This window comes from Mirounga leonina, unplaced genomic scaffold (assembly GCF_011800145.1).
Source record: "Mirounga leonina isolate KUSES-001 unplaced genomic scaffold, KU_Mleo_1.0 Mir_200, whole genome shotgun sequence".
Classification (NCBI taxonomy): Eukaryota; Metazoa; Chordata; class Mammalia; order Carnivora; family Phocidae; genus Mirounga; species Mirounga leonina.
Window position 1 is genome coordinate 1,638,735 of NW_023270503.1, and position 27,433 is coordinate 1,666,167.

Below are 27,433 nucleotides of genomic sequence, written 5' to 3' on the forward strand. Positions count from 1 at the left end.
CGACGGCCGCCCAAGGGCTGGGGCAGGTACTTGGACCGACGCGGGCCAAGGATCGTCCCCGGGGTCGGGCGCAGCGAAAACACCTTGCGAGGCGGCGCCGCGCGGCTGAGCGCCGCTGCCCTGGGAATAGGACGGCGCTCGGCACCGCGAGCTGAGAGCACTTTCATAAATTTTGTATGGGAGGCGCTCCGTGAGCGGGGGCGGGGAGCGGAGCGAGAGGGAGGGAGCTAGCGAGCGCGCGAGGGAGGGAGGGTGGGAGGAGGAAAGGTGGGGGAAGCCGGGGGGTGGGGGGAGGAAGGGAGGCGCCCCGCTCCGCCGATCGCTGGGTCCTGCAAACGCGCGCCGGGCGCTTTCCCCGGAGCTCGGCGGTGCGTGCGAGCGCCCTTTTGCAGCAGCCGCCGCGGCGGCGGCGGCCCGAGGGGGCGGAGAGGAGGGGGCCGCGGCCCGGCGGCCGGGCGGCCGGGGGGCGGTGTCCCTCCTCAAAACCGCCTGCAAAGAGCTCGGGGCTGCAGAAGCAGGCCCACGGCTCCGCGGAGCAAGCCGCTTGTCCCGGGGCTGAGCGAGCGCGCCGGGCTGCCCGGCAGAGCCGCTGTTGCTAGTGGGCGCCGGTGCCCTCGGCGCGGGGCTCGGGCTCACCATGCCCCTGAGGGGCCGGGCTGCCGGGCACAAGCGGATCCCCGGCTTGCCCCCGCCTCGACGCGCTCGGATTAGCTGCAGCCGGCGCCCAAGGATTTGAATCCGGACTCGGAGGGAGCGCGCCTAGGCCGACCTCGGAGTGGCGGCCCCGCGGCCAACATGCTTCGCAAAGGTGAGTTGGAGCCGAAGGGGCAAGTTGGAGTTGAGTGCGCACGCGGCAGAGCCTCGAGCCCGGGAGCCACCCGAGAGCTCCCCGGCGCCCGAGGTCCTCGTCCGGGAAGCAGCCGCTGGCGGGCTGGCGGGCTGGCGGGCTTTGCGGGGACGCACCTGCGGAGGGTTTGCTGCTGGAGCTCAGCCCCTGTCGGTGGCCGGTTGCGAGACACGGGATTTGCACCATGGATCAAGCGGCCAGGCCTAGGGATCTGGCTCGGGGAGGTCATTTCGAGACCACTGTGAGCTACCCATGATGGAAGGGGAGCCGGCCTTCCGAGACCTTTGCTTTGCCATTATAAAGTTTTGCAGTTGCAGGCTCCATCCCCTGCGTGGGCGCCTGCTGCCGGTTCTGCCGCTTCGGCGGGGCCGGGTGCAGCCCGCGCTCCAGGGCGACCAGCGGTCAGTCACCGCGCCGCCCAGGCGCTCCCTGCGCGCCCTCGCTTCTCAGGCGGGGCCGGGACGCGGGCACCTTCCCTGCAGTCCTGCTTTGGTCCTCAGGGATGGGCTCTGGGCATGCAGCAGCCCAGGGGAGGTGGCTAGCGCCTGATGTCCGGTTCTTCAAACTTTCCTTATGCCTAGAGCAGAGAGATGGGACGGCGGGGGCCGTACCGGCTGCGTGCGGGGCAGGTGCCAGGCTCAACTTGAGGAGAGCTGGCCCCGCGACCACCTAACCACAATCCCCCTCCCATGCCCCCGCAACCCGGCTCATTGCAGAGCGTTGCAAAGTTGGCGCGGGTGCTGGGGAAGTCCCGCCGCGCCCCCACGTGGCTGCCGCGCGGGGAGCTGTCCCCGGGGCCCAGGGAGGGCAGGTGACCACGCCGAGAGCCCGCAAGCCCTGTCTCCCGCTGCCCGGGCCTCGGCGTCTGCCTCCCTCCCCTCCCGGGTCGGGGCGAGCTGCGACGCTCGGTCGGGACCCTATCGTCTCTGGGCCGGGCCGGGTGGCCGGCGAGCCGCGGCGGCTGCGTCTGGCTGCCCGGGCCCTGCGGGAGCCGGCTGAGGCGGGAGCTCAGGTAGCTGAGGGGCCTGAGCCCTGCGCTCCGCGCTCCTGCCTTAATCCGCCCCTGTTTCCATGGCAACAGACCGAGGTGTCGTAAGCACAGGATTCTGACCTCACAGTAGGATGGGGAAGGAGAAAACGGGCAGGGGGAGGTGGCGGAGGAATGGGCAGCGAAGCCCCAAGATGGGCGGAGAGGAGCAGATGTGGGGGTCGTGGAAGAGACCCCACAAGCAGGTGGGACAGGTGGGTGAAGAAACCACGCCTTCACTGGAAGCAGTAAAGGCTGTGTGGTGGTCCCGGCTTGCTCAGGCCTACAGGGGAGCCTCGGTTGCTCCATCGTGTCAATAGTCACAAACTTGTGTGTGACTTGTGTCTTCCACGTGGGCCGGGGCAGTGCCGGGGGGAAACGCTGACTGCCTTTTACTGTGGTGTGGGGAAAGTCTCTGCAGCTGGTTGGAGAAACCTCTTCACTGATACACCCCGGTTCCTTTTCCCTGCAGAAAGGGACTAAAAGTCCTTTCAGCAGCTAGCGGTGCTGGTCAGTGTCTGCACACAGAGGGTGATTTTTACAGAACTGAGCAGAAGCCGGGGTCTGAGAAGCTTGGGCCTGGAGTGTGCACACTGGCCTTGGTGGGTAAGGCTTCCTAGGCAGTTTTAAGAGGCCACCATGTCCAGGTTGCTGGGTCTGTGATGGAGATAATAGAGGGGAACTGACATCTCATTTTCCTTCTGGTCTTTTGTCTTTTGGCAGTTTACAGTTAAAAATGAGCCACAAAGCAGCCCGTGTACTTTATTTACATGGCTTAGGTGCCCAGGGAGGCTTGAGCAGCCTCCAGAAGCCTTTCTCTACCATCCTTGCTAGCCAGAGACCCAACTCAGGATGAGCCCAGTGCATTCTGGGGGCCTCTCCTGGTGGAGGAGGCTCACTTACCCTGTTCAAGAGGTGGCCACTGGAGGCTTGGCAGTCATATGTGTTCACCACTTGGGCTATTTTTCCCTTCCTGCATGGCTTGGTTGGTGAGAGAGGTTCTACCAACAAAGAGGTTTCCACCTGGATTGGCCAGAGGAAAACAGAGCAGAAAAGCCCTTTGCTGGGCTAGGCTCAGCTCCAGTGGCCTGCAGCCTGCTGCTGGGACATTGTGTGGGCAAAGGACTTTTATTTTGGTCCTTTGCCGGACAATCTGCTCTCTCAGCCCCTGGTCCTGATCCGTAGGACTTGTTTCTTTTACACACATATACGGGACACTCAGATACGCTGTGTGGATTCTAGGTGTGTGCTCAAAGCCAAAGGTATACCCGAGGCTAATGCCAAGGGAGGTGGCCATTGCAGTTTCTGCTTCTCGAATTCTTCCCAAAAGCTCCAAGCAACAATGTTATGGGATGGGTTCAGACCACTGTTGCAGTTTCCCTGCCTATCAGCTGCAGAGCCCTGCATGGAGTCCTGGACCTGGCGGAGTATCATAGTCTCGATTTGGAAAAGGATTTGAAAAAAGAAAGAGCAGCTATCCCTAGATCCTGGGGTAGGGTGGAAGAGAAACACCCTTGTACTTTTCTGTAAAGGGTTGGGCTCACGGTCTTGACAATGGAGCGCTTTGTGGAGTGAGGAGGCTCAGTGGTCTGAAGAAGGTGAATGTAGACATTGGATCATGGGGGTCATTGCTCTGACTTCTGGTTGTCCTATTACAGCAAGCTGGGTGCTGTCCCCTGGCAGGACATTTTAGGAATTGGGGGGTGCTGCCTTGTGTCTCTTAATGAAAGGACTCTACTGGCCATAGCCGCACCTCTGTGAACCAGAACAGCCTGAGTCGTCAGTGGATCCTGCTGCTGACAGTGCTGGTAGCTGGAGCCTTCAGCAGCTGCCTGCCCTCTTTTCCATCTCCTGGCCTACCCTGGCAGAACCAGGGATATAAAAAGCAAGCCTCTGGTCAGAGATGAGAGACAGGCAGGGCAAGCCATGCCCGGAGCCACCCAGCATCATCCAGGAAGAAAGGGAAGCCTGTTGGGGGTTTTGCTTTGCCAGAAGTGGCCTGCTTAAGGTCAGGATCTATGGTTTTCATTTTTAGAGCTATAAAAACAGAATGCAAATCAACAGCCTCTGGGCTAATACAGAACCTATCCTTAAAGTTTTTGTCTTGTTAAGTAAGGAAATAGAGTGCCAAATAGGCTTTGTTAAGTGGCAGTCTAATTAATAATTTAAAATCTTGTAGCTGTCTTTCATTAGAATATATCTGTACATCAACCACAAAATCAGTCAAACACACTCATTTATAAGTTAATGCCATCCTTGAATAATTCAGCAAGAGCTAGATTAAGGCCTGCAATCCAGTAAGAAGCATTTTGTTCTTTTGGTTTCCATAGCCACATGGGCTGGCCTGGTGGCTGGATTGGGTCTCCTTTGTGTGAAGAAAGGGAGGAAGTGGGAGGAAGGGACCGCAGGGTCGTCAGTGCTTGGTGGATTTGAATCCAGAGGTTCCCTAGGTGACCTGAGAGTCTCCAGCTGTCCAGGTGTCAGCAGGCTCCACCTCTTGGAGCTATCCATAACAAGGTCCTCTGTAGCTCCAATAGAGAAGAGAAGGGAGGAATATTCCATGGACAGCCAAGACACTCTTCTTTCTGCTGCAGAGGAAGTATGTAGAGAGGAAGTTACAAGAGCCCTGCTCGGGAGGGTTGAGATATGAGGCTTTTTTAATCCCAAATCTTGGTGCAGAAACGAAATTTCAGTCTTCCCCACCTAATTGTGTCCCACCCAGGGAATGCAGCCTGGTGGTAACCAGTGTCACCAAAACAGCTTCTTTCATTGGGAGCCTCTGGGCTGCTTCCTTTCTCAAAGCTCCTGGTCCTTATGCCAGAAAAGAGAAGCCAAGGGGAGGAATTTTAGGGGAGCACCAGGACACACCAATAGAAGAGAAGCAGCGGGAGTTGCTCAATAAAGCCCGTGCATGCATTTTCTCACCAGTGGCCAGAATAAAAGCAAGGCAAGGAGTGCATTGTTTTCCTTGTAAGCTCAGACCACATAGCAAGTGTGTTTTGGTTCGATTCCCGTCATGCCGATATGCGGCCAAGTCCTCGCTGCACTGCTCAGGCCCATCTTCTACAGAGAAACCATTCAGGACCCAGACCCCCCGCTCGGGCACATTGGCTCCTGCACCACCAGAAGGCAGCCTGGAGTTTCTGGTCTGTCTCAGGCCACTGATCCCGAGGCCTCTGGAGGCTTTAAGGGCACTATTTGTGAACACCAGGTAGATAACTGGAGCAGACGGTGGACCTGACGCCAGGAGAATGTTCTTGGCCAAGTTTGAAAAGGGGAAGTCTCTTTAGGAAGAGGAAAAGGGGGGGGGAGGGTGGGTGTCTGTCCCCTGACCTGTGGCCGCATTGACAGCAGATGGGACTGAGGAGGGAGGCTGGTGGGGTGAATCCAGCTCCAAGCTTTGGAGTCATAGCCTGAAAAAGGACAGAGCAGAGAGGGGTTCACTTGCTGGAGAGGAGAATGAGGGGGCAGGCATCATGAAGGATGTCAAGAACGGATCTGTTGGGTACCATCTGCAGCAAAGTAGTGGTTAAGGTTAAAGCAGAGAGGAGATGACAGGGAGGGAACAGATGGCCAAGGAAGCAAAATAGCTGGCGAAACGGGAACAGAGCCTCCAGGGACAGCAGAAGGCAGGACCTCCGCGCAGAATGCCGGAAGCAGCCCTTCCTTGGGGTGCGCTGGCCAGGCCACCCTGACTAAAGGGAGTCGGAAAGAGGAGTGGGGCAGGGACTTCAGAGGTCTCAAGGCCTGGGACAACACCTAGGGAGACATCAGCTCCAAGGTTAGGGGGCCCAGAGCAGGGACCTCCTTGGATGCCTTTGAACTGGGGAGAGGAGGCACCCTGACTTGGGGTCCCTCACTAGGGCAAAGCCACGCCATGTCAGGTCTCAGAGCATGCCTGGTTGAGCCCCCCCCAGGAGGAGGTATGGATGCTAGCGGGGACAGAGGCAGCAAGGGCCCACCCGTGCCAGTCCCTGTCCATGCACTGCCAATACCTACTTATAATTAATTACTGATGGACCAAGCTAAGTGTACTCCATACCTTTTGTCATGTCATCTCCACAGTTACCCTTTGAGGTCAGTCTGTACTTGTCCCTGCTCTACAGATATGGAAACTGAGGCACAGACAAATGAAGTCCCTTGCCCCGGGTCACTCGGCTGGCACATTATCGAGTCAGAATGCAATCCCAGATCCGCCAGCCACCACACTCTTTCACTTGCTTGCTCTCTTAACCCCTAAGCTCCACTGTCTCACATGCCCATCTGCCTTGAATTTACGTGACATTTGTTTTGCGGGGTGCTGAATCATTTGTATCTTGTTACAGAGCTCCCTGGTAGTTCCCATGCGCTCCCCTTCCGCTGTACCTCCAGGAGCGTCTCTGGCTGGGACCTGGGGCTCTAGGACCCCGAGCCAGGGTCTCCCCTGTCCTCTTCTTCCCTAGCCCTCACTGTGTCTGGGCAGACACACCCTCACCTGCTGCCTCCTGCCTCTTGCCTCCTGCCTCCGGCTGTGGTTTCTTCATGGCAGAGACTGGGACCCTAGGCCAGCACCATCCTGCCTGCTTTCAAGCCATTGAGAAAGTCTGGGACACGGTTTATTTGGGGGCTGGGCCTTCCCCATATGTTGCTCTTCCTGGCTAGCCTGGTGAGCTTGTTCACACAGCTACACCCCAGACTGGCGGGTGCTTGTGTGGGGCGCAACAGCCCCAGGTATGGCCCAGGTGGGTGGTAGCTGGCAGGCTGGATGAAGCGGGCCCCTCCACCTGTACCTACCCCCCACCTCTGGAGTTCTCCCTCACTCCTGGGGTGGTGTTCCCATGGCCCAGCCCTAGTCTGTTAGCTGGACTGTAACTGCACAGCTCAGACCTGTCCTCCAGAAGGGACTTCTCCTGCCCCCTTCCAGCCGTGGTTGAATTCCAGAGGCCAGTTTTCCCTGTGGTTTGGAAAAGAAAGAAGATGAGTTAAGGCCGAGAGTCTAGGTGGTCTTGGGAGGGAGAAGGGCAGACTCCCACCTCTGAGTGAGGAGCTCCCCCTGCCACGGTGAGGCAGGGGGTCTGATCTCACAGATAAGCCAGTCCTTCTGAGCCTGTGATCATTGTCTAATCAGTCAGCGAAGTTGGGATCCAAACCAGCAGACAGCCTCTGCTATCTGATTCAGGAGAGTTGCTCTGGAGGCCTCCGTGCTGGCATGGCAAGAGGGTTGGCACAATACAGTGTGTGTGTGTGAGTGTGTGTGAGTGTATGTGAGTGTGTGTGTGCACGTGCATATTTGCAGAAACACACCTGGCAGGCATGCAGCAGGCTCCGGAAGTGTGCATGCCAGAAGTCTGCCGTTGCAGAGTAGAGCACCCCCGTGCCTGCGCCCCGCCCCACTGGTCGTGCAGCCTTCGTCGGCACCTGCACCTCGGGGCCAGCAGCACGGCGTTGGTGACATTAGTGGGCTGGCGAGCTCGTCAGGGGAGGCCTCCGGGAGTGAGTGGGCCAGCGCTCTACGCACCACGCGTCGGCGTCCAACTCTGGTGTGTGGCTACCCCGCAGGGGTGGGTTCTAGGGGACAGGCCCCAGCAGACCCTGGAGAGGGCCTCTTGGCAGCTTCCTGGGCTGATTCCAGAGGGCTGTGGCAGCGTCGTCAGGGTGGGTCTGCAGGAAATTGAGCAGAAGTCTCCCCCAAGTCAGGAGAAAAGCTGGGCTCCCAACTCGCAGCCCACTGAGATGGTGTGAAAGTTTGCTTCTGCCTCTAAAATTGCCCTAGCAGAGTTTGCCATCTCTCTCTGGGCACCTGCACCAACACAGTGAAGGAGGCCTTTACATATGGTTGTGTAGAGAGATTCACGAGGCCCTAGGGGGAAAATTGGCATTCTTCTTACAATGATTTATTTATAGGGCGATTGGATGATGGGGATATGGAGGCTAAGGTGCTTCCATTAGTGAGAAGCACACGAGGCAGAAAGCCTTGCTCTGTATTTGACATTTAGTGGGGCGACTCCTACCAGGGAGCTGCTTTTTCTTTTAGAAGGTTTGCCTTTAATGTTCTATTCATGGGCTTGCCGGAGCAGGCCGGGAGAAGGAAGGAGCATGCAGTGTGGTGGGCTAGCAGGCTGAGGCCAGGCAGCCTAGGGGGCAGGCAGGGCCCGCTGGGTCCCTCCGTGGCCAGTGCGGGGGCAGCCGGGCAGGCCCGAGCTGGGGGGGGCAGCTCCGTTCCTACTGCGGGCTGCCTCCTTGGCAGGAGCTGCGCGCAGCACGCCCTTGCGTGTTTACTCTGCTGTGCGTCTCCGTTTTCGCTGGCCGCCCGGCTCTGCCTCCCAACAGCGGCTCTGGGCGACCCCGGCTTCGGCTTGGCCACGGCCCTTTTCCTCCTAGGGACTGTGGCGTTGTAGAAAGAATACCGAAGTTGGAGTCCCAGGGCTGCGTTAGGTTCCACCTCTGTGGCCGAGCCTCTAGGACCCTGGGTACATTTCCTCCTCCCTGGGCCTCAGTTTCTCCGTCGATAATAGGACTGGATTGATGGCTTTTCACATGTTTTTCGTAAGAACAGTTTTTTCCAATGATATCCACTGTCGGAGCCCAGAATGTAACACAGAGAAGCCTAAGTGGGCCTGGTCAGAGCTGGGGAGAGGGGCGTCCAACTCTGGCCTCACGGACACCCTGACAGCCCTCCAGTTTGGAGACGGGGGAGTCTCTCGTGACCCCTTTCGGCAAGACAGTGGCCACAGGAAGGCCACTGGGTGTGCTGGGTGTGGTGTGTTAACAAAGGGACAGAGCCGTGCCTGCAAGGCTCGAGGTGTGAGCTCTGTCTCTTGCAGTGGGAGTGGGTTGTCACCTCCTCTCCTTTTGGACCCCTGGTGACCACTTAGCTCTCTGAGACGAGCTGTCTACACTTGGCGTCTCCTTGCCCTCCCCTCCTCTCTCACTCCTCAACCCAGACGCCAGGCTGTGTCCTCTGTCACTCGACTGTCACCGCTCTGGCCTGATGCTGACCCTACCACACGTCTTCCTCTCGTCCCACCTGACCTTCTGGTGGCATCGGACTGTTGGCCGTGGTTTTCCCATGGCTCCGCTGATGGCAGCTCCCCTGGTCTTTCTCCTCCTTTGCTCGCCCACAGAGCCGGCTGCTGCTTCTCAGCCTTCTCTGCCAACCCCACCACTTCTCACCATCCTCAAACGTGGCACCCCCCCCCAAGCACCGCCCGGGTGCTATCTCACCCCTCGCTCTCCTCTGGGGGCCTTCAGCGTGTCCTTGTCCATGGAGGTGCTGCCTCTGGCGTCTAGGGCCATCCGTCCCGCTGCCCCCCTCCCCGCCCCACAGGCCCCTTCAACTCCACGTGTCCGAACCTGTACTTCTACCTGAGCTCGCAGCAGACCCACTCCTTCCCCACTTCCCTCCGTCTTGGTGTCTGGCACCATCAACCTCCCAGGCTCCCTCAGCTCAAGCACTGGACCCACGATGAGCCCCCTCACCCCACCCCTCCCCACTAGTTCATCTCCAAGTGCTGTCCTTTCCCCCCTCGGCGGCCTTCACACCTTCTCCCCCGCTGCCTGCACCCCAGCCCAGGCTGTCTTCTTCTCCCTGACCTTATGGGCAGCTAGCTCCCTGTCACCTCCCTTGCCTTCACCCAATCCAGTTTTACGCTGTGGCTACATTCTACAACGCCACCTGCTCTCATCCCCTCCCTTGCTTAAAACACCTACAGAGATTTCTTTTTCTTCAGGGGATGGTCCAGACTTCCCAGCTGGATGGCCCATAATATTCTGTGCTTCCTGGTCATTGTATCCAGCCTGTTTTTATTATCTGCCCTCCTCACTGGAAAGTAGGTTTCATGAGGAGACCGGTTAGTCCCCCTCCCCCCGCCCCTCCAGATCTGCTCTCTGGCCCAGGAGGTTGGCCTGTCCAACGTCAACAATGAGCTCCCACACCCTCTTGCTTCCAGTTGGCTTTAACCAATGGTGAGTCACCATGAGTTCTCCTGCCCCTCCATCATCCCCCAAAGATTCTTCCAGAAGTGCAGCCTGAGATAAGGATTCAAGTGTAAATTGTATACTTGGGAGGCATCCTAGAAAATGTCAGTAGGTGAGCTGGGAAGTGAGACAGAGAAGGGAAGAGGCCAATAAGGGGCCCGTGGTCGAGCAAATGAACACTGTGGGCAACCAGAACGTAATCCCGTCAGGGAACTTGGGGATACAGTTTAGAACATGCACCTCAAAGTGATCTCACTGAAGGGAGGGAGCAGGGGTATTTATACACAGCTCCTACCCATCATTGGCTGAGCGGTGTTCTTGGTGTAGAGATGAGATCCCCCCTCACTTTTGGCCTGCTCTGTGGGTGAGCGGAGCCAGCTCCTCTGCTAGAAAAAGCCCTCAGGCAAAGAAATGCAGGTTCTGCCAGTTGGAAGTCAGGCTGGTGTGTTCTAAAATGGTGAAAGCAAGGGATAGGCAGGCCTCCACAGCATCTGCTCCACAGCTCCTGCCAGTGAGCTCCAGGTTCAAAAGAGCTCCCTCCTGTCAGCCCCAGGGCGGAGAGGAGGTGGGGGCAAATGACAGTCTCTCTTCCCCATTTCCCTACCCAGATTCTCTGAGTTCTGTGTACTCATCAAATTAACTACCAGGACCCGAGTAAAACAGCACCCTGCACAAAAGAAAATGGAGCACATAGTGACATTGGGTAGCGTTGAATCCATAACTAATGTCATGTCTCCATGAATTGGTTAGAAATGTTGATTCAGTGATTGTACACAACCACAAATCGCTGGTTTGGGAACCCAAAAAACGTAGTACCAAAACCTCATTTTGAAATTGTTCTGTGGGGCACCTGGTGGCTCAGTCGGTTAAGCGGCTGACTCTTGATTTCAGCTCAGGTCATGATCTCGGGGTCCTGGGATGGAGCCCCGCGTCAGGCTCCGTGCTCAGCGCGGAGTCTGCTTAGGATTCTCTCCCTCTCCCTTGCCCCTCCCCCGCATTTTTAAAAATTAAATTGTTTTGTAATCATAAGAAAAATCAAACCATGATAACCTAGTGCTTAAAAAAAAAGGAAAGAAAAAGAAAGAAGAAAAGAACAGAGGCTGAGTAAAGTACAAGAGGGCTCTCTGTAGCTATCTAGCTGCATCTACTTGGGAAGAGCTCTCCAGGCCCAGGGAACAGCAAGTGCAAAGGCCCTGAGGCAGGAGTATTCTTGATACAATACCTGGCTGCCTCTGGGGCTGGGGCTTTAGTACCAGGAACCAAGAGAACACACACTTTTTTTTTTTTTTTTTCAATCTTACGGCTTTCCTGTGCAGTGTTTCATTAAAAGCAGAAAAGGCAGGTCTTATTGGCCCCAAGTTACAGATGAGGACACTGAGGCTCAGAGAGGCTACATGGCTCATCCAGGGCCTGGGGCTGCTGCCGCCTCACCCCAGCCCAGCTCTTCTCCTCTGTGGACCCAGGAAGCTAGGAGGCATAGAAACAACGGGGCCAGCTGGACATGATCATGAGGACATCTGGCAGGATAGGAGCTGTGTTGGGAGAAGAAATAGAACTCTTACTCTGAAAAGTTTAAGGTGTACTTGGCAGATTTTTATGGAACAAAATTTGCACTATTGATTCCGTGGCAAATAAAAACCTCTTGTGGACGCTCTGGGCTTCAGAGATCTGAAATGTTTGACTGAGACTGGACTGAACATGAGATCAGCCAAGCTCGGGTGGGGCCTGGGGTGAGGAGACTGCCTGTTTTGTCTTCTCTGAGAAAATGACTTGTTACTTTGAACTGTTGCCTCTCCTCCCAGGGAGGGAGGCTCCGGGGTGTTGCCCAGGCCCCAAGGCTGCAGCTGGAACAAAATCTCTGCGCCAAGGGACAGAGGCCAGGGCAGTTCACAGGGCCACACTCAGGAGAATGCACCAGCCAAGGGGGACATTGTGCTGCCCAGCTGTGGGCCGCCAGTTGGCCCTGGGGCCGCCTGGAGGTAGGCGTGGCTCTCATCTTCCTGTAACTGGCCCACCACCCCTGGTGGGCTGCTATTTCTGCCTTCAGTGGACAAATCTGATTGCAGGGATTCAAGGTAGCTCGTTGGAAGTGGGGGATTATTGCGAGGAGATGAGTGCCTGGGGCTCCGGAAGTCTCCAGGAAAGGGAGTAGCTCTAGGAAGTAGCAGGCTTTCTGTGGTGCCTCTCCTTCCACCCAACCCAGCTGCCCCTGCTTCTGCCCCACCGTGTGTGCCCATGACTTGTCACCTTGTACCAGGCCCAGTATGGTCACCCAGGACTGCTTGCTCTTCAAAATGGCCTTTCACCTCCTCCACTGCTAATTGCCTCGCATTCTTTGTATCCCAGCCTCAGTTCCCAGAAGGAAGACCTCAGTTGAGCCAGCCATGTTTTTCTATGTTATAGATCACAGTCACCTATGAATTGTCTATCCATGGATGAGCTGGCTGCCTTTTATTCTGTCAGCCAAGAGGAGTATGGGCGATGTGTCTCCATGTGACAAACATTTAACAGCTATTGAGTGCCAGCCTACTGCTGCCTTGGCCCTAAGCATGAAGCAAAGAGTAAAAATCAAGTCCCCCGTTCCTATGGAGCTTGTGTTCTAGTGGGGGGAGAGAGACCATGAACGACTAACTATATTCTGTCAGGTAGGGAGAGGTGCTTAGAAGAAAAGCCTGTTAGAGGGTGAATTAAGGAACAGAGGGTGACCAGAGAGGTGTTATTTTATTTTATTTATTATTATTATTTTTTAAGATTTTATTTATTTGAGACAGAGAGAGAGAAAGAGAACACAAGCAGGGAGAGTGGGAGAGGGAGAAGCAGACTCCCCACAGAGCAGGGAGCGCAATGTGGGGTTCAATCCCAGGACCCTGGGATCATGACCTGAGCCGAAGGCAGACACTTAACCCACTGAGCCACCCAGGCACCCCTAGAGGGGTGTTATTTTAGAAAGACTGGGAAGCCTTTCTGATAAGGTGACATTTCAATAGAGGCCTAAGGGAGGGAGGGCTCTCTGCAGCTATCTGAGTTGCTTCTGCTTGGGGAGAGCTCTCCAGGCAGAGGGAATAGCAAGTGCAAAGGCCCTGAGGCAGGAGTGTTCTTGATACAGTACCTGGCTGCCAAAGGCCATAGGCAGGGCTGGCATTCTGAGGTATAGCCCATGAAGTAGTGTCAGGTTCCTTTGGAGAGGACTAGAGCATGGTGTCAGTCCCAAGTTCATCAGCCACTTGGCTAGGGGGAGGAGCCAAAGTACAAAGCAAAGCAACATTATGGCGGGAGGAGGAGTGGTGGGTCTAGGGATCGCCCTTCCCACTGGGGCCAGATGCTTCTCCTCCGTTAATGTGGCCCAGTCTGCAGCCTGAATACAGGGTCACAGATCACTTCCCATAAGCCCTTCCCTTTAACTCTGAGCTTCATGAAACACAGAACTTAGTTCTGTGGATGGTCTTGTCTTTTTCATTTATACATCAGCCTGTTCTCCCCAATTAGACTGTCATCTCCATCTCTGACCAGGCTTGAGCCCCTGTGCTCCCTTGTAATTGTTTCCTAAATAACCAAACTCTCACTATGGACCAGGTGCCACGGGGAGTGAGTGATAGGCTGAAGACCTGTCCCCATGCAGGAAACTTGCCTCCTGGTGGGAGAGAGAAGCCACACACCAGGGCAGTGGAGGCCAGGGTAGCTTGGGAAGGAAGGTGTTTTCAAGCCAGTGGGGCAGGTGGGGAGGTCCCTGCTCAAAGGCTTTGTGGGTGGAGGAGGGCCTGGTAGGAACAGGCAGGGTGGGAAGGTTGGAGAGCAAGGGGACGACTGTACATAGACCATGATGGCTGCATGGGGTGGTGGCGGATTTTGGTTGCAGAGCAGATTGAGGGCAGCCCAATTGTTTCAGAGCCCTAAGTACCAGGGAGGAGGAGGATTGGTTGACTCATCAGCCACAGAGTAAAATTTTTGAACTTCCCAAATAATGCATACACATGACAGAAAACATTGGATTGGCTAAAGGAAGAAAATCACGGGATGCCTGGGTGGCTCAGTCGGTTAAGCGTCTGCCTTCGGCTCAGGTCATGATCCCAGGGTCCTGGGATCGAGTCCCGCATCAGGCTCCCTGCTTCTCCCTCTGCCTCTGCCTCTCTCTCTCTCTGTCTCTCATGAGTAAATAAATAAAATCTTAAAAAAATAAAAAATAAAAATAAAGGAAGAAAATCACTATCATCCCATAACCCAAAGAGTGAAGTGTGGGAAAGCTAAGCCCTCCCAGGGCATTTGGTGCGTTTGGTTTATCCTTCTGTGCTGCTTCCTGCATTCATGCAAAAGTACCGTCTTGTTGCATCTACAGTATATCTCAGATACTAGGTTCAGGAATTTCTAGGTGGGTAATTCTTCTTCTTCTTCTTTTTTAAAGTTTTATTTATTTAAGTAATCTCTGCACCCAACGTGGGGTTCGAACTCCTGACCCCAAGATCCAGAGTCGCATGCTCTACCGACTGAACCGGCCAGGCGCCCCTCTAGGTCGGTAACTCTAAACGTATTTTAATGGCTGCAGAATGTTCCATCGTATGACTACCGTCCCCTCAGCCTGTGCACAGAGGCTGTTTCCAGCTTTTTGCTGTTCGACGTGTTCGCCAACATCTGTGCCACACGCCCGTGTGCTGTGTGGGCTTCTGAGCAGGGGAGGGAAGAAGTGTGGGAGGTCAGGGTCTTCACAGGGAGCCCGGTGCGTGGAGGCCATCGTGGGACGTCAGTGACGCCCCTTTGGTGGGCGGGCTGGATACTACCCCAAGTAGCAGCCCGCCAGACCTGACGCCTTCTGGGGATGTGGAGAGGAGGCAGGTCCGGAGGCGGGTCCGTGTGTGTGCGCGCACGCACTGTGTTGTGGCCGTGAACATGGCCTAAGTCTCCAGTGAGGCAGGCTGTGGTCAAACCAAAGGGAAAGGTGTACAAAGGCATTAGTTTTCCTTGGGGTTGGGTGGCACGAAAAACTGAGGATGGAGTATGAGGAAGAGCATGCCCCTTGCTTTTGGTTTGGACCAGGGGATTTGTGGGATTTTGACAGTTTTGTCAGATCTTTTTTTGTTTTTTATTTTTTTTATTTATTTTTATTTTATTTATTTATTTTTTAAAGATTTTATTTATTTGAGTGAGAGAGAGAAAGAGCACAAGAGGGGGAGCAGGAGAGGGAGAAGCAGACTCCCTGCCGAGCAGGGAGCCCGATGCGGGACTCGATCCCGGGACTCCAGGATCATGACCTGAGCCGAAGGCAGTCGCTTAACCAACTGAGCCACCCAGGCACCCTCTTTTTTTATTTTTTAAAGATTTTATTTATTTGAGAGAGAGAGAGCGAGAGAGAGCACGGAGGGAGATGGAGAAGCAGACTCCCCGCTGAGCGGGGAGCCCGACATGGGACTCGATACCAGGGCCCTGAGATCGTGACCTGAGCCGAAGGCAGACGCCTAACTGACTGAGCCACCCAGGTGCCCCAGCTCTTTCATATTTGGTGCTAGAAGGGACTTTGTAGCTCAGCTGAGAAAACCGAAGCACAGAGAACTGCCGTGGCTTGCCCAACATCACACAGCATTAGGAGTGGTCGGCTCATGTGTTCTCTAGAACGTCCAAAGCGTGCTGCATGCTGGCTGGTGACATCGGTAACTGCCCCTTATCTGTCCAGGACCCCATCCCGGACTCCTCCTGCGCCTCTAACCCAGCTGAGCATACAATACTAGTGGCTGTCCTTGCTCAGTGGAGGCTGGTGGGGAGGGCTCATTCCAGGGGTCAGTGGACAAGCCCTTCATCTCCAAGTGGGTTGCTTAAGCACATAGGATCTGGCCAGACCCAGGTTCAACTCCTGGGAATGACCTGATTTCTCTGAACTTAAGTTTTTCCGTCTTTAAAATGGGGCTACTGATGAGAATACCTGCCTTGTAAGGTTGTGTATATTAAACAAGACAATCCTGGGGCGCCTGGGTGGCTCAGTTGGTTGGGCTTCTGCCTTCGGCTCAGGTCATGATCCCAGGGTCCTGGGATCGAGTCCCACGTCGGGCTCCCTGCTCAGCGGGGAGTCTGCTTCTCCCTCTCCCTCTGCCCCTGCCTCTGCTCTCTTTGTCTCTCTCTCTCTCAAATAAATAAAATAAACAAGACAATCCTGATAAAGTTCTTGGCGCTTGACTGTGCCGGGAGCTCCGGGAATGTTGCCCTCAGTGTTAGCAGTAATAGCGAGAACTTCTGTGTTCTGACTACCGTGTGAAGTTTTGCCTCCTTGTGACCAGGGCTGAGTCTGAATGAGCAGCCCGGCTGACACGGGCCAGCCCTGGCCAGGAGCAGGAGTCTCAGGACTAGTAGGGATGGGTCAGGTCACCTTGGGTAGAGGGGGCCACCCTTTCTGGGGAGGACTGGCTCTGTCCTGCACTCCCTGCTCCCTCTGCCCAGGGTCAGGGAGGTGTCCGCTAAGGCGACACAGGGGAGCAATGGGAAGCATTCTCAAGTGGGTTTCTTTGGCTTAGAAAGCTAAGATGACGTTGGAGGCTTCCCCAGAAAGCTGGTCCATCATCGGCAACCGCCCGCCTAGGCCCTGACCTCTACTCAGCGGCCTTCTCTTCAAAACAAGATCTTCCCGATCAGAAAAGAAAGCCCAGCCCCAGCCCAGAGCCTTGGTCTCTTGATCTGTGAAATAGTCCGTGGTTTTGCCTGATTCCTCTCAAAGTTATTTCTGTTCTTCCCAGGTTTTCTCTCTGCGTCTACAGCGGAGCGGATGAGAGCAAGGGCCATGGAGTAGGACAGGCGGGACCCCGGGCCCTGCCCCGCCGCTTACCCGCTGCCTGACCGTGGGCAAATGCTTTTACTTCTCGGGGCCTCAGTTTTGTCATCTGAAATACGGGGCTACTGCCACCTGCCTCTTGGGGTTCTGAGAATTCTTTTTTTAAAAGGGGTTCTGAGAATTCTCGACCAAATGGACGTGAGGTGCCTTCCCGGCAGGTAGCAAGGCCTCGGTGAGTCACTGCAGCTGCGCTGTCTTCATCACGCAAGCCTGTTACTCAGCAGCCGTGTGCCGAGGCCCATTGCGTGCCAGGCTCTGTGGGGACTCGGAGAACCAGAATGAATGCCACAGTCCTGTCCTCAGGGGCCTTGCCTCCCCTGCCTTTTCCCACATGGTAGATCTCTCTCTTTTTTGTTCTAGGCCCCACCTTGCCCTCTTGGGGATCAGGCCTCAGGGGACCTCAGTGTCTTTGCACTAGGCTGACAACCGGACCCCTTTTCAACAGGCTGATACAATCATAGGAGGAGAAGGGTGTATCTGGGGGGCTGGCCCTGGCTGAAGCCCTCAGAAGGTCTGGGGCGAGCTGTGTCACTGCCCCTAGGGAGGAATGCAGAATGGATTTCTCTTTCTGGCCACTTCCTTGGAAAGAGTAGGAACCCTGAGAGAGCCATGGAGGGAGAGAAAGAGCTGAGGATCCCTGCCTGCCAGGGGCGCAGCCTGTGCAGCCCCAAATGGGGCCCAGACCCCTCCCACCCACCCCCTGCCCTCCATGGAGATGAGCTATGGGCTCTTCCCTGTACCTGCGGTAGGAGGTCCTGCTCACCTGTCCAGTACCCCAGCCCTCCTCCACCCGCTGGAAACTGGCCAGGGCGGTTTTCCTAACCGGCTAGCCACATTACAATCTCAACAGAATTAACCAAAAAAAAAAAAGAGAGAGAGAGAGAGAGAAAGGGAAAGAAAAGAAAACAGTCCTTGCGCAAAAGCCGCAGCAGTGTCTGCCAGGACCTAAGATCTGGTACTATCTATTTTTTAATAATTGAGGGTAATAAATATGTATTTCTTTCTCCTCACCAACCCCCCCATCCTCTGCGGCTTGTCAGCTCCCCGCATCTCTCCTGTGATCAGACCAAGTCTTCCCCAAGCAAAAAAAAAATCCTTTAAGCAAAAAGGATTAAAGCCTTGAAAGTAGGTCTGCCTGAGCTCTCCCCCACCCCCTCCCTTCCCCATCCCTGGGGTTGGTGGAGAAAGGCCCCTCTGCGGAGCTAAGGACTGGGGGGAGGGAGGGGGAGTGGTGGTGGTGGCAGGAGTCCTGAGTCCCGGTTGGGGGGGTGGATCTCTGGAACCAAGGACCACACCATCCTCCCTCTCCGCAGCCCATCCAGTTCCAGTACCAGGCTAGCCTGGGGGAAGCAGTCCAACCCAGCCCTCCTCTGGCTCCTGAAGAGGGGCTTGCCTGAGAACCAGGGTCCCCCAGGCCCCCAGAGTACAGGACATAGGAAAAGAGGGTTTTGGTCTCAGACAGCCCCAGCTGAGCTTTGCAACCTGGCTTCACGCTTTAGCGGCCTTTGTGACCTTGGGGCAGGCAACTGAACCTCAGTTGCTCAGTCTATAAAACGGAAATATAAACTAGCTAACAGAGGATCAAATAAGCCAGCCCAGTGCCTAGCGAGTGGTAAATACAAAATAAACTAAATAATTATTCTCTTGATCCAATTCTTCTCAGACACAGAGAGCAGTCTGTAATCTCCCCCATCACCTGGTGCTCCACAGTTCCCCAGGGCCTGCCAGGCATACCTGTTTTTCATGCAGCCTTGCCAACACCATGTGAAGAGGGCGTTGAACCCAAGGCCGGGTGGTGTGGTTAGGAGCCTTGCTCAAGGATCAGTAGGTGACAGCACTGGAACTTGAAGTGGGACTTGTATCCCCTCCTCCACTTCTCCTCCACCCTCTGAGGCTTCCTGCCCCAACTCTGGGCCCAAGAACCAACCCAGGAACCAACGCAGGGAAGGCCTGGCCTGGTTGGGAAGACAGCGCCCAGGGCAGGTGTGGCTGATGCTTGGCAGACCCATCTTCCTTTCCCTGCAGCTGCAGGCCTTTGCCGTTCTGCTGAGGCAGCCGGCCTGGCCCAAGTGGGCCTCCCCCCCTCTGAGCTGGGCACGTGCTCACGGGGCTGGCTGCAGATGGGGGCCTCAGAGTCCCTGCACCCACCCAGGCCCAGAGCCCCTGGCCTGCTTTGGTGGTCAGTGCCTGGGCACGTGGCCTCTGGGGCCCCACAGCCAGCCCTGGGGGTGTGGTGGGGTGGTGGAAACAGTCCTGCCCTGGCTGCTGTGGGCCTGAGCTGGGAGAGGAGAGACAAGGCCTTGAGGCCGGAGGGCAGGAAAAGCTGGGAGGGAGGTGGCTATTTATAGCTGGCTTTGCTTTTGTTCCTTTTCCAGCAATGCTTCTCTTTAAATAGGAGCAGGGCTGAAGGCTGCAGCTCTTCCCCAGCCGCCTGTAGTCAGTGCGCGCGCGTCTGTGCGCGCGCGTCTCTGTGCGCGCGCGTGCGCACGGGTGTGTAGGGGTGTCACGCGTGCATAAGGATGGAGTGGGGGTGGACACTTTGGTGCATTTGTGTGTGAGTGTGTGCGGGGAGGGGATGAGGGGATAGTGCGCTCTGTGTGCATCTGTATGCAAACACGTACAAAGGTAGAGATGGGTGTTCTTTGTGTGTAAATGTGTGTGTGCCGGCATATACACACACATGTATAGGGATGGGACAGTTCTTAGTATGTATGTACGTGTGCATGTTTTTAGTAGTGGGTGCACACGCGACGGTGGGGTGGCCACTCAGTCGATGTGTGCATGTATGTGGGCATATGTACACATATATATGTATAGCTGGGGTGGTGTGGACACGTGTGTGTATCTCCCTGTGTAGAGTGTGATGTGAGGAGCTCTTTAGGGTGAGTGTACATGCATGTACATGCAATAGGATTGTTGGAGGGTGGCCATGCCTGCGTGTATGCATGTGAGCATGCGTCACAGCGCACATGGGAGCAGAGGGCCTGGACACTGCGCGTCTACCCGACTGCTCTCGGAGCGGCGGGGGCTCTGTTCTCCACCCCCAGTGGGGCCTCTTCCGTGTGTGACCAGGAGGTGTGCGTGAGCCCATGTAAAGGGACCCCAGGGTCCTATCCGGCTGCCCCCCAGCAGGCAGGTTCAGAGCAGTCCTAAAGCCCCCCATCGGGTCTGTGCCAGGCGAGACCACCGACCTTCGCGCTCTCTGCTCCCAAGCCCGCCAGGCCGGTGGGCAGAGCGCGGGGTGAGCCAGGTGAGGAAGCCACCAGGCTTTGGGGCTCCGCACCCACCCTTCTCTGCCTCGATTTCACATCTGTGAAATGGGAGAGTGAGGCCCGCCCGGGGCTGCTGGTGGGCCAGAAGAGATGGAACTAGTGGCGCGGTTTAGCATAGCCTGAGCGCTGGGTCGCGTGGGGCCGAGGCCGGGTTCCGGAGGCGGCGGGGTTAGCAGAGCGCGGGGCGTCGCTCGCAGCCCCCCGCCCGGTCTGGGCGCCCGCGAGGTGGGAATGATTTCCAGGGCGGGCCGCGGCTCCCCGCGCGGTAACCCAGATCTGTCAGCGCGGCTAGGCGGCTCGTCAGGGAGAGACCCTCGCCCCGGGGAGGGGGCGGGCCCGGGGGGGGGGGCGCGCTCGGCCCGGCCCGCAGCGGGGAGGCGGGGGGGCGGGGCCTGGGCGCCACCCTCGCCTCCCGCCGGGCCGGGCCTCGCCGGCAGCTCGGGATCGATGCGAGCGCCCTCCCTGCCCCTCCCCCAAAGGCCAAACAAAACATAGTAAATATTTAATCCGGGCCAGGGAGCCAAGGAGGCCTCCCCACCCGCCCCGCAGCCGTCTGGCTCCTCCGCCAGCCCCGGCAGCTCTCCTCGGTAATGAGGCCGGAGTGGCAGGGATCGATCGCGTCCCGGGCGGGTGGGGCTGGGGGGCCTGTGCCCTCGGGTGGCATCGCTGTCCACCCCGGGCCCCAGACCCGGGAGGCCCGTGCAGACCGGTGCCCGCGCTTTTCCAAGGAGGCCTTAAGAGGGCGTAGGGATCCAGCTCCCCCACCGCCCCGCCCCTGCCCACCCAATCTTAGAGTACTTGTTTGAGCTTGTTGCGGGGGCGGGGCAGCCCGGGGGAAGGGAGCCGTGAAAGTGGGAGGATGTTCCTAGGCCATCCAAGGCCTGGAAGCCCAAAGCCTAAAGCGGCCTTGGGTTAAAGCGGCAGTGGGGCAGCCGGGGAGGCCAAATAGAGAGGCTGGCAAGATGCTTCTATGGGGGTGTGCGTCGGACCTCCTGGGTATTGCCCTGAAGGATACCTAGAGAGGTCACATCTTTGCTGTTCATTCATGCAGCAGATAATTATTGAGCACCTACTATATGCCAGTCATAAGCTTCACCCAAGGAGAGGTACAAGTCTGGGTCTGTAGAGAGTTTACATTTTTTTTTTTTTAAGATTTTATTTATTTATTTGACGGAGAGAGACACAGCAAGAGAGGGAACACAAGCAGGGGGAGTGGGAGAGGGAGAAGCAGGCTTCCCGCCGAGCAGGGAGCCCGATGTGGGGCTCGATCCCAGGACCCTGGGATCATGACCTGAGCCAAAGGCAGACGCTTAACGACTGAGCCACCCAGGCGCCCCGAGAGGTTAAATTCTGAAGGAGGAAACAGTTAATAAGTGAACACATAAGGTGATTTCAGGTAGTGGCTGAACTCAGTGTAGACAGTAAAGTGTAATGTGAGAATGCATTTGGCTAGGGAGAGGAGCGACACGAGCTAGACAGTGCGCTGAGGCCAAAGCATCCCAGCCGATTTCGGGGAGTGCAAAGGTTCCAGGAGCAGAAAAGAGACGGGTGTTCTAGGTGTGGGCAGAAGGCTGGGGAGGCTGGAGTGTCATGAGTGGGCAAGTAGGCAGTGGCATATCCCGGAGGGTTTTTGTAGGCCGGGGTGGGGGGGGGGGGGGCGGAGTTCGGATTTTATTCTAAGTGCAGTGCGAAGGCATTAGAGGTTTTAAGCAAAGGAATGGCGTGATCTCATTTACATTTTTTAAAAGCTTCCGCCAGCTGCAGTATGGAGAATAGAAGGTAGGGAGTTAAGGGTGGAGGCAGACAGGCCAGGTTTGGGGTGGGGGGGAGCAGTGGTGTATGAGAAGGGACAGTGGTGCCCTGCCCGGACTGGGCAGTGACTGTTAAGTGGCCATGTAGGCTTTTGCAGATGAGAGGGTCCCCAGCGGGGGGAACAGCGGGCTCCTGAGCTTCTGGGCTCCGGCCTTGGAAAGTCCCATGGGACCTGAACAGAGGCCAAGACCCAGGTTGCCCTCCTCCTATCTCCCCGACCCAGACTCCACAGTGGGCAGCCCAGGAAGTTTTTTTAGGAGCATTAGAAAATGTTGACATGTTTTTTGAAACAATTTCAGATCTGATATCTCCGCCAGATTGAGTTTGTAACCAGCTTTATTGTTTAAGCCTGCTGGGATTTCATCAAAGGCGGCTGCTGTTTACCCAGAATCATTTCATTGGAGAAAACAGCAAACAGACCTGCATTTCTATCTGATTTCACTTTTTCCCTTTTCTCATGAATTTAAGTGCTTGTGAAAAGCAAGGCTGATAAGGCAAAGCGGTGCGGATCAAACCCCAAGGAGGGGGGCTCAGAAGGAACTCAGCTGAGGTTTATTAATAGAGCAGAAAGTTGGGGCGCCTGGGTGGCTCAGTCAGTTAAGCGGCTGCCTTCGGCTCAGGTCGTGTTCCCTGGGTCCTGGGATCGAGCCCCACGTCCGGCTCCCTGCTCAGTGGAGAGCCTGCTTCTCCCTCTCTCTCTGCCCACCTCTCTGCCTACTTGTGCGTTCTCTCTGTGTCAAATACATAAATAAAATCTTTTAAAAAAAAATAGAGCAGAAAGTTAGGGGTGGCTGGCTGCCCCTCGGGGGGCTGAGAGGCACTCCTGGCCAGCAGCTGGCCCTCCACAGGGTGGCACTGGGGAGTGAGGGCAGGCGGGAGGGCCACTGTCCACCCACACCCTGGCCAAGGCTTCTAGGCCATCTCCTGGTGGCTTTTGTCTTTACCAGTTTCCAGACCATTTCAGACACTGGCAACACAAAAGGCTGAGCGTCAGCTCCCACCTGGAAAGCAGCGATGAGCCAGCCTCAGAGACGGGTTCAGTGAGACAGAGCTGAGCTTCCCTGGGAAAAGGCCGAGTGAGGAAAGAGATCAAAAGGCCGTGTAAGCCAGATCCTGAGCATGCCAGGAACGTTGCCCCCCGTGCCTCCTGTGTCAGCACTTGGGACGCAGCCCTTTCCCTGCCAGGTGGCCTGAAGCAGGGCAGGGCAGGGCCTAGGGACTCTTGTCACAGGCTGGGTGCCCCCCCCCCGCCTCCCTGAGGAATCTACACTAGTATTATCACCACCCGCCTAATAGGATCCGATGCCTTCAAGCAGGCCTGTTGACCCAGCAAATGTTTTAGCCCAATAGGGGAATCGCTGTTGCTGCAGCCTATCAGGAGAAGGTGTTCTGAGAAATTTGGGTTAATGTGCCTTGTTCAGTTGCTTGAGCGACAGCTAGTTAAAAGTGCACGGGTTGCTCGGCATCCAGGCCACCTTTTACGAGTTGTACATTAGACCCACTCATAAGGTCAATCGATTTGAACCAATTAGCAAGAGGATAAGGACTTGTTTATCTTTAACGGACTGTAGATCTTGCAGCAAGGCGTCTAAGAGGGATGATACAGATACAGAGGTGTTTTTTCAGTGCTGAGGACCGGGCATAACGGAAAAACCATGGCAGATGTGCTTCCATCCATAGCCGAGAGTCAAGCCCCCTCATCTCTGGGATGAGCCTACAAGGAGGCGAGCTGGGGCAGGCCAAAGGGCTTGTCCTCACAGAGCCATTTCTAGGCCGTCCTGCTTGTGGAGGCTCCCTTCCCGTCCCTCCTTTCACGGAGCTCAGTGGGCCACTGGGGCCTCAGTGGCTCATTTTGTCCCTGTCAGCTCAGGGTACGGTCCCAGGCTTCCTGTGAGAGCGGACGAGCCACACGTCGGGGGCCTGCGCCCGAGCACTGTCTATGGAGGGCCTGCACCACCTCCTTTAATCTTTATAGGCCCCCTTCCTGACTACCACCCCCCAACCCATGTATGTATTGTTCCTTTTCCTGGATGAGAAAACTGAGGCTTGGGGGTGGGAGGCAGCGGAGCCTATTTGTGCGGTCCGAGCGATTTGCACGTGGACCTGGCTGCTCTGGAGTCAAGTGTCTTTTCACTTGGCTGGACAGATGGCCTGCAGCCTTCTTACAGGTTCGCTAGGGGCAGAGGCTTTTTCCACATTGTGGGTTTGGGAGGAACAAGTCCACAATGAGCTGGCCACGAGAGGATGCAGGGGTCCTTTGGCATTTTCTGGCATTTTCTGGCCTGAGACTTTCTGGGGACCAGGCAGAGGAAACTCAGAACATAGGCAGTGTTTGCCCTGCTTTTGCCCCAGGAGGGGCAAGTGGGGCTCCAGCTGGGAGGGTTGGTGGGTCTGTTGTAACAAAGTGGGTGTGGGTGTGGGCACAAGGGAGATGCTGTTCTCTGTTCCCTGAAGCATCCCATCTGCAACCCAGAATCCCCCCAAAGATGGAGGGGAGGCCACTCCCTCCCCTCAAACTCTTGCCATCACTTTCCTCTCAATGCCTTATCCTCACACCCAGTGTCTCTGACTGTCACCCGAGCACACACTTCTCTGAGGCAGCAACATCTGCTTTTACCCCAGAGACAGGGACATGTGAGCCACAGAGTGGGACCGGGGAGCCACGAGCCACATTTTCCTGCAAAGAGGTTTCGACTGTAAGTGTCCCAAGGAATGGGCCAATTCAAAGTAGTCAAGGAGCCGGGGGGCCTGGGGTGGGGGGGAGTTGGGGGGGTGATGGCTTTGCTCTTATTCCAGTTCTGCTGTGCTAGCTCAAAACAGTGGACGAGTCCTTCCTGGGAAATTGCTTCAGATCTCACAGCATTTTCCTCTTAATAGCCTCGGTGGTGGCGAATCCTTGACCTTTGAGGGTCGGTTTGATTTTTTGGAAAAGGCCAAAAGTAATTTGAAGCTGTGTGTTGTGAATAAAGGGAATGAGCAATTTGCAGAATGTGGTTTGTTTTGTTGTTGGGATTTTTTCTTTTTTAAGGCTAAAACCAAGAATTTAGCCAGTTTCTCATGAGGACGTTCCAGAAGTGTTTCAAGTGATGGCAGCACCCTGAAATGGGGGGCCTGGATCCAAAGGTGACCACTTTGCTAGAAGCTCAGGGGAAGGGAACTGATGCCTTATCGAGCTGTTACTATGTGCCAGACACTTTACATACATTATCTCAACTGCCTGAAGTCATTTTTGGAATAAGGCCAGTCTATAAAAAAAAATTCATAAATAATCCATTACCTTGCTTATTCTTCAGAGTAATCCTATTAGAACAAGCACTGGGCCCATTTCACAGGTGAGGAAATTAAGGCTCAAGGAAGTTAAACAACTTCCCAAGGCCACAGAGCTCCTAAGTGTCAGAGCTTGGATTTGAACCCAGATCTGATTGGCCCCAAACTCAAAGCTAATTCTTTTTTGGGTGTGTAAGTTCTGGTGTATCGACCCCACTCGTGCTTGCCCTCAATAACACACAAATTTAGTTTCAAAATGTCATGGTGGCATCGTTTAGGCTGCCTCCACCACTTAAAAAGGAAAGCAGGTCATAAAGGAGCCATGTGCCAAGGCGAAATGCTGACTGTGTGCGGCCGCAGACGTCAGCAGGCGTCAGGGGATGCGTGGGTGACAATGGCAAGGCATGAAGTATAGTGTTTATTAGGTACTGGCAGAGGCCCGGGAATTCCAGATGCCACGCGGTGATGAGTGGGAACGGCCTGTCTCCGCTCTCACCCAGCCCCAGATCCTGAGCAGGTCCCAGTTTGCAGCCTTTGAGTCAACTGGACTGTTGAAAGGACTGACTCTGGGAGCTCTCCTGGCCACTGACCAGAGACGGATCCCTCTGGATGATGATAATAATAATAATACCAGTAAGAGCTCATGCTGATGGAGCATTGTGTTAAATGCCTTAGCATTAAGCTTTGATCCCTTTACACACTCTTAGCCTCTTATTGGAGGGGCTCTGTACTCTCTTAGCTCCCACGGGGTCCCCAGCCACACAGTCGGTTCTCTCTGAATTCGGAGAGGGGCTCTTTCCCTGCACGCCGTGGCCACAAGTCAGTGAGGGAACTGGGGGCTTGTGTGGGCTACAAGGATGGTGGTTGGAGACGCTACACACCATTTCCTCTCCTGGAGACACAGCTCCAACAGGACTTCTCAGGCACGTTCCCAGTCACAGCTGTCTCTACACTTAGCAATTCCGCTTCCAGGAATTAATGTTACTGCTACCCTCGCACCTGTGAGCAGAAACGTACCTACAGGAGCATGTGTGTTATCATTGCTTGTAATGGCAGGACCTGGCAACAACCTAAATGTCCATCAGTGGGGGAGCGATTGGGTAGATTACAACACCCCCACACAGGGGGATTCTGTGTTCCGAGGAATGGCTGCCTTGTATGCACTGATATGGGATGGATGCCAGCTTGTATTGCTAAGTGAAAAAGTGGTGATATACTGCACTACCATTTGGTTTTAAAGAGAAAGATATACTTGTACGTGATAGAAATTTTCTGGAAAGACACAAAAGAAACTGTTAACAGTGGGATGCCTCTGAAGAAAGATGCTGGGGACTGGAGGTCTGGGAGAGGAAAGGAGACTTATTTTTCATTGTATACCCTTTTGTGTTCTTTGAAAAAAATTTTTTTTTACTATGTGCATGCATTATCTTTTCGATTAAAAAAGTAGTAGGGGAGGTTTAGAAAAAACAAATCCTCAGGCTTTATCTGGCTTCCCTGTCTGCAGCCAGGTCCTGCCACCCTGACTTACTGGCCATTTCTCAGCTCCTTTCTCCTGGCCCACGCCTATGCCCCCCTCTCCCCGAGGCATCCATTACCGCCTCTTATAGGTACTTAAAACCTACCCTTTTGCCTTGAAATACAAATAACTCTAATCTGGAGAGAAGGCTGAGCTTCATTGCACTTATAGAACAGACAGAAATCAGTTGGCGCTGAGATGCTCGATAAATGTTTGCCGAGCTGAATTGAATCTGTGACTCGGTTGGTTACACCGAGCAAAGTGCTAATTGGCCAAGGTCAAACATCCAAATCCCACATAGCTTGGCTCATTTTGAATCCAAACCCTTGCTCCCCCCAGCATAGTCATGAGGCAGCGGGGGCCTCTGTGTGCAAAGATGGAAGGTGAGCGCCAGACAGGGTGGGGACACCCTCTCACCTCCTGGAGACACAACTCAGAGCCACTTTAGGAGGCTGCGGGACAAACATGGTGGGCTAGGCAGGAAGGCCCAGCTCTGAAAAGATTGTGACTCAGGAGAGCATCTGTAGTGGGGTCCAAAAGCTCCATGATGACTTTTTTTTTTTTTTTTTTTTAAGATTTTATTTATTTGTCAGAAAGAGAGCACACAAGCAGGGGGAGTGGCAGGCAGAGGGAGAAGCAGGCTCCTTGCTGAGCAGGGAGCTCGATGTGGGACTCGATCCCAGGACGCTGGGATCATGACCTGAGCTGAAGGCAGATGCTTAACCAACTGAGCCACCCAGGCATCCCAACTTTTTTTTTTTTAATATTAGCCAGTTTATTCGAAGAACTTTCTAATAGAGCTATGAAAGATGGAGGTCTCTAAGCATGTAGTGAATTGTCTGTTGTTGTGTATGTTCAACCATAGGCTGAAAGACAACCAGCTAGCAAGCATTTTGTAGAAATTAAAGTATGAGGGAGTTGGTTATTT

At 55.2% G+C, this 27,433-nt stretch overlaps 1 protein-coding gene across 1 annotated transcript in view; it reads left to right on the forward strand.

Annotated features, from left to right (window-relative positions):
* Window positions 1-534: 534 nt before the first annotated feature.
* RTN4RL1 (reticulon 4 receptor like 1) overlaps window positions 535-27,433 on the forward strand; it is a 70,065-nt gene continuing 43,166 nt past the window's right edge. The window contains exon 1 of the mRNA XM_035027560.1: window positions 535-808. Coding sequence (XP_034883451.1) covers window positions 796-808 — 13 coding nt within the window. The 5' untranslated portion in view covers window positions 535-795. The remainder of the gene's footprint in view (window positions 809-27,433) is intronic.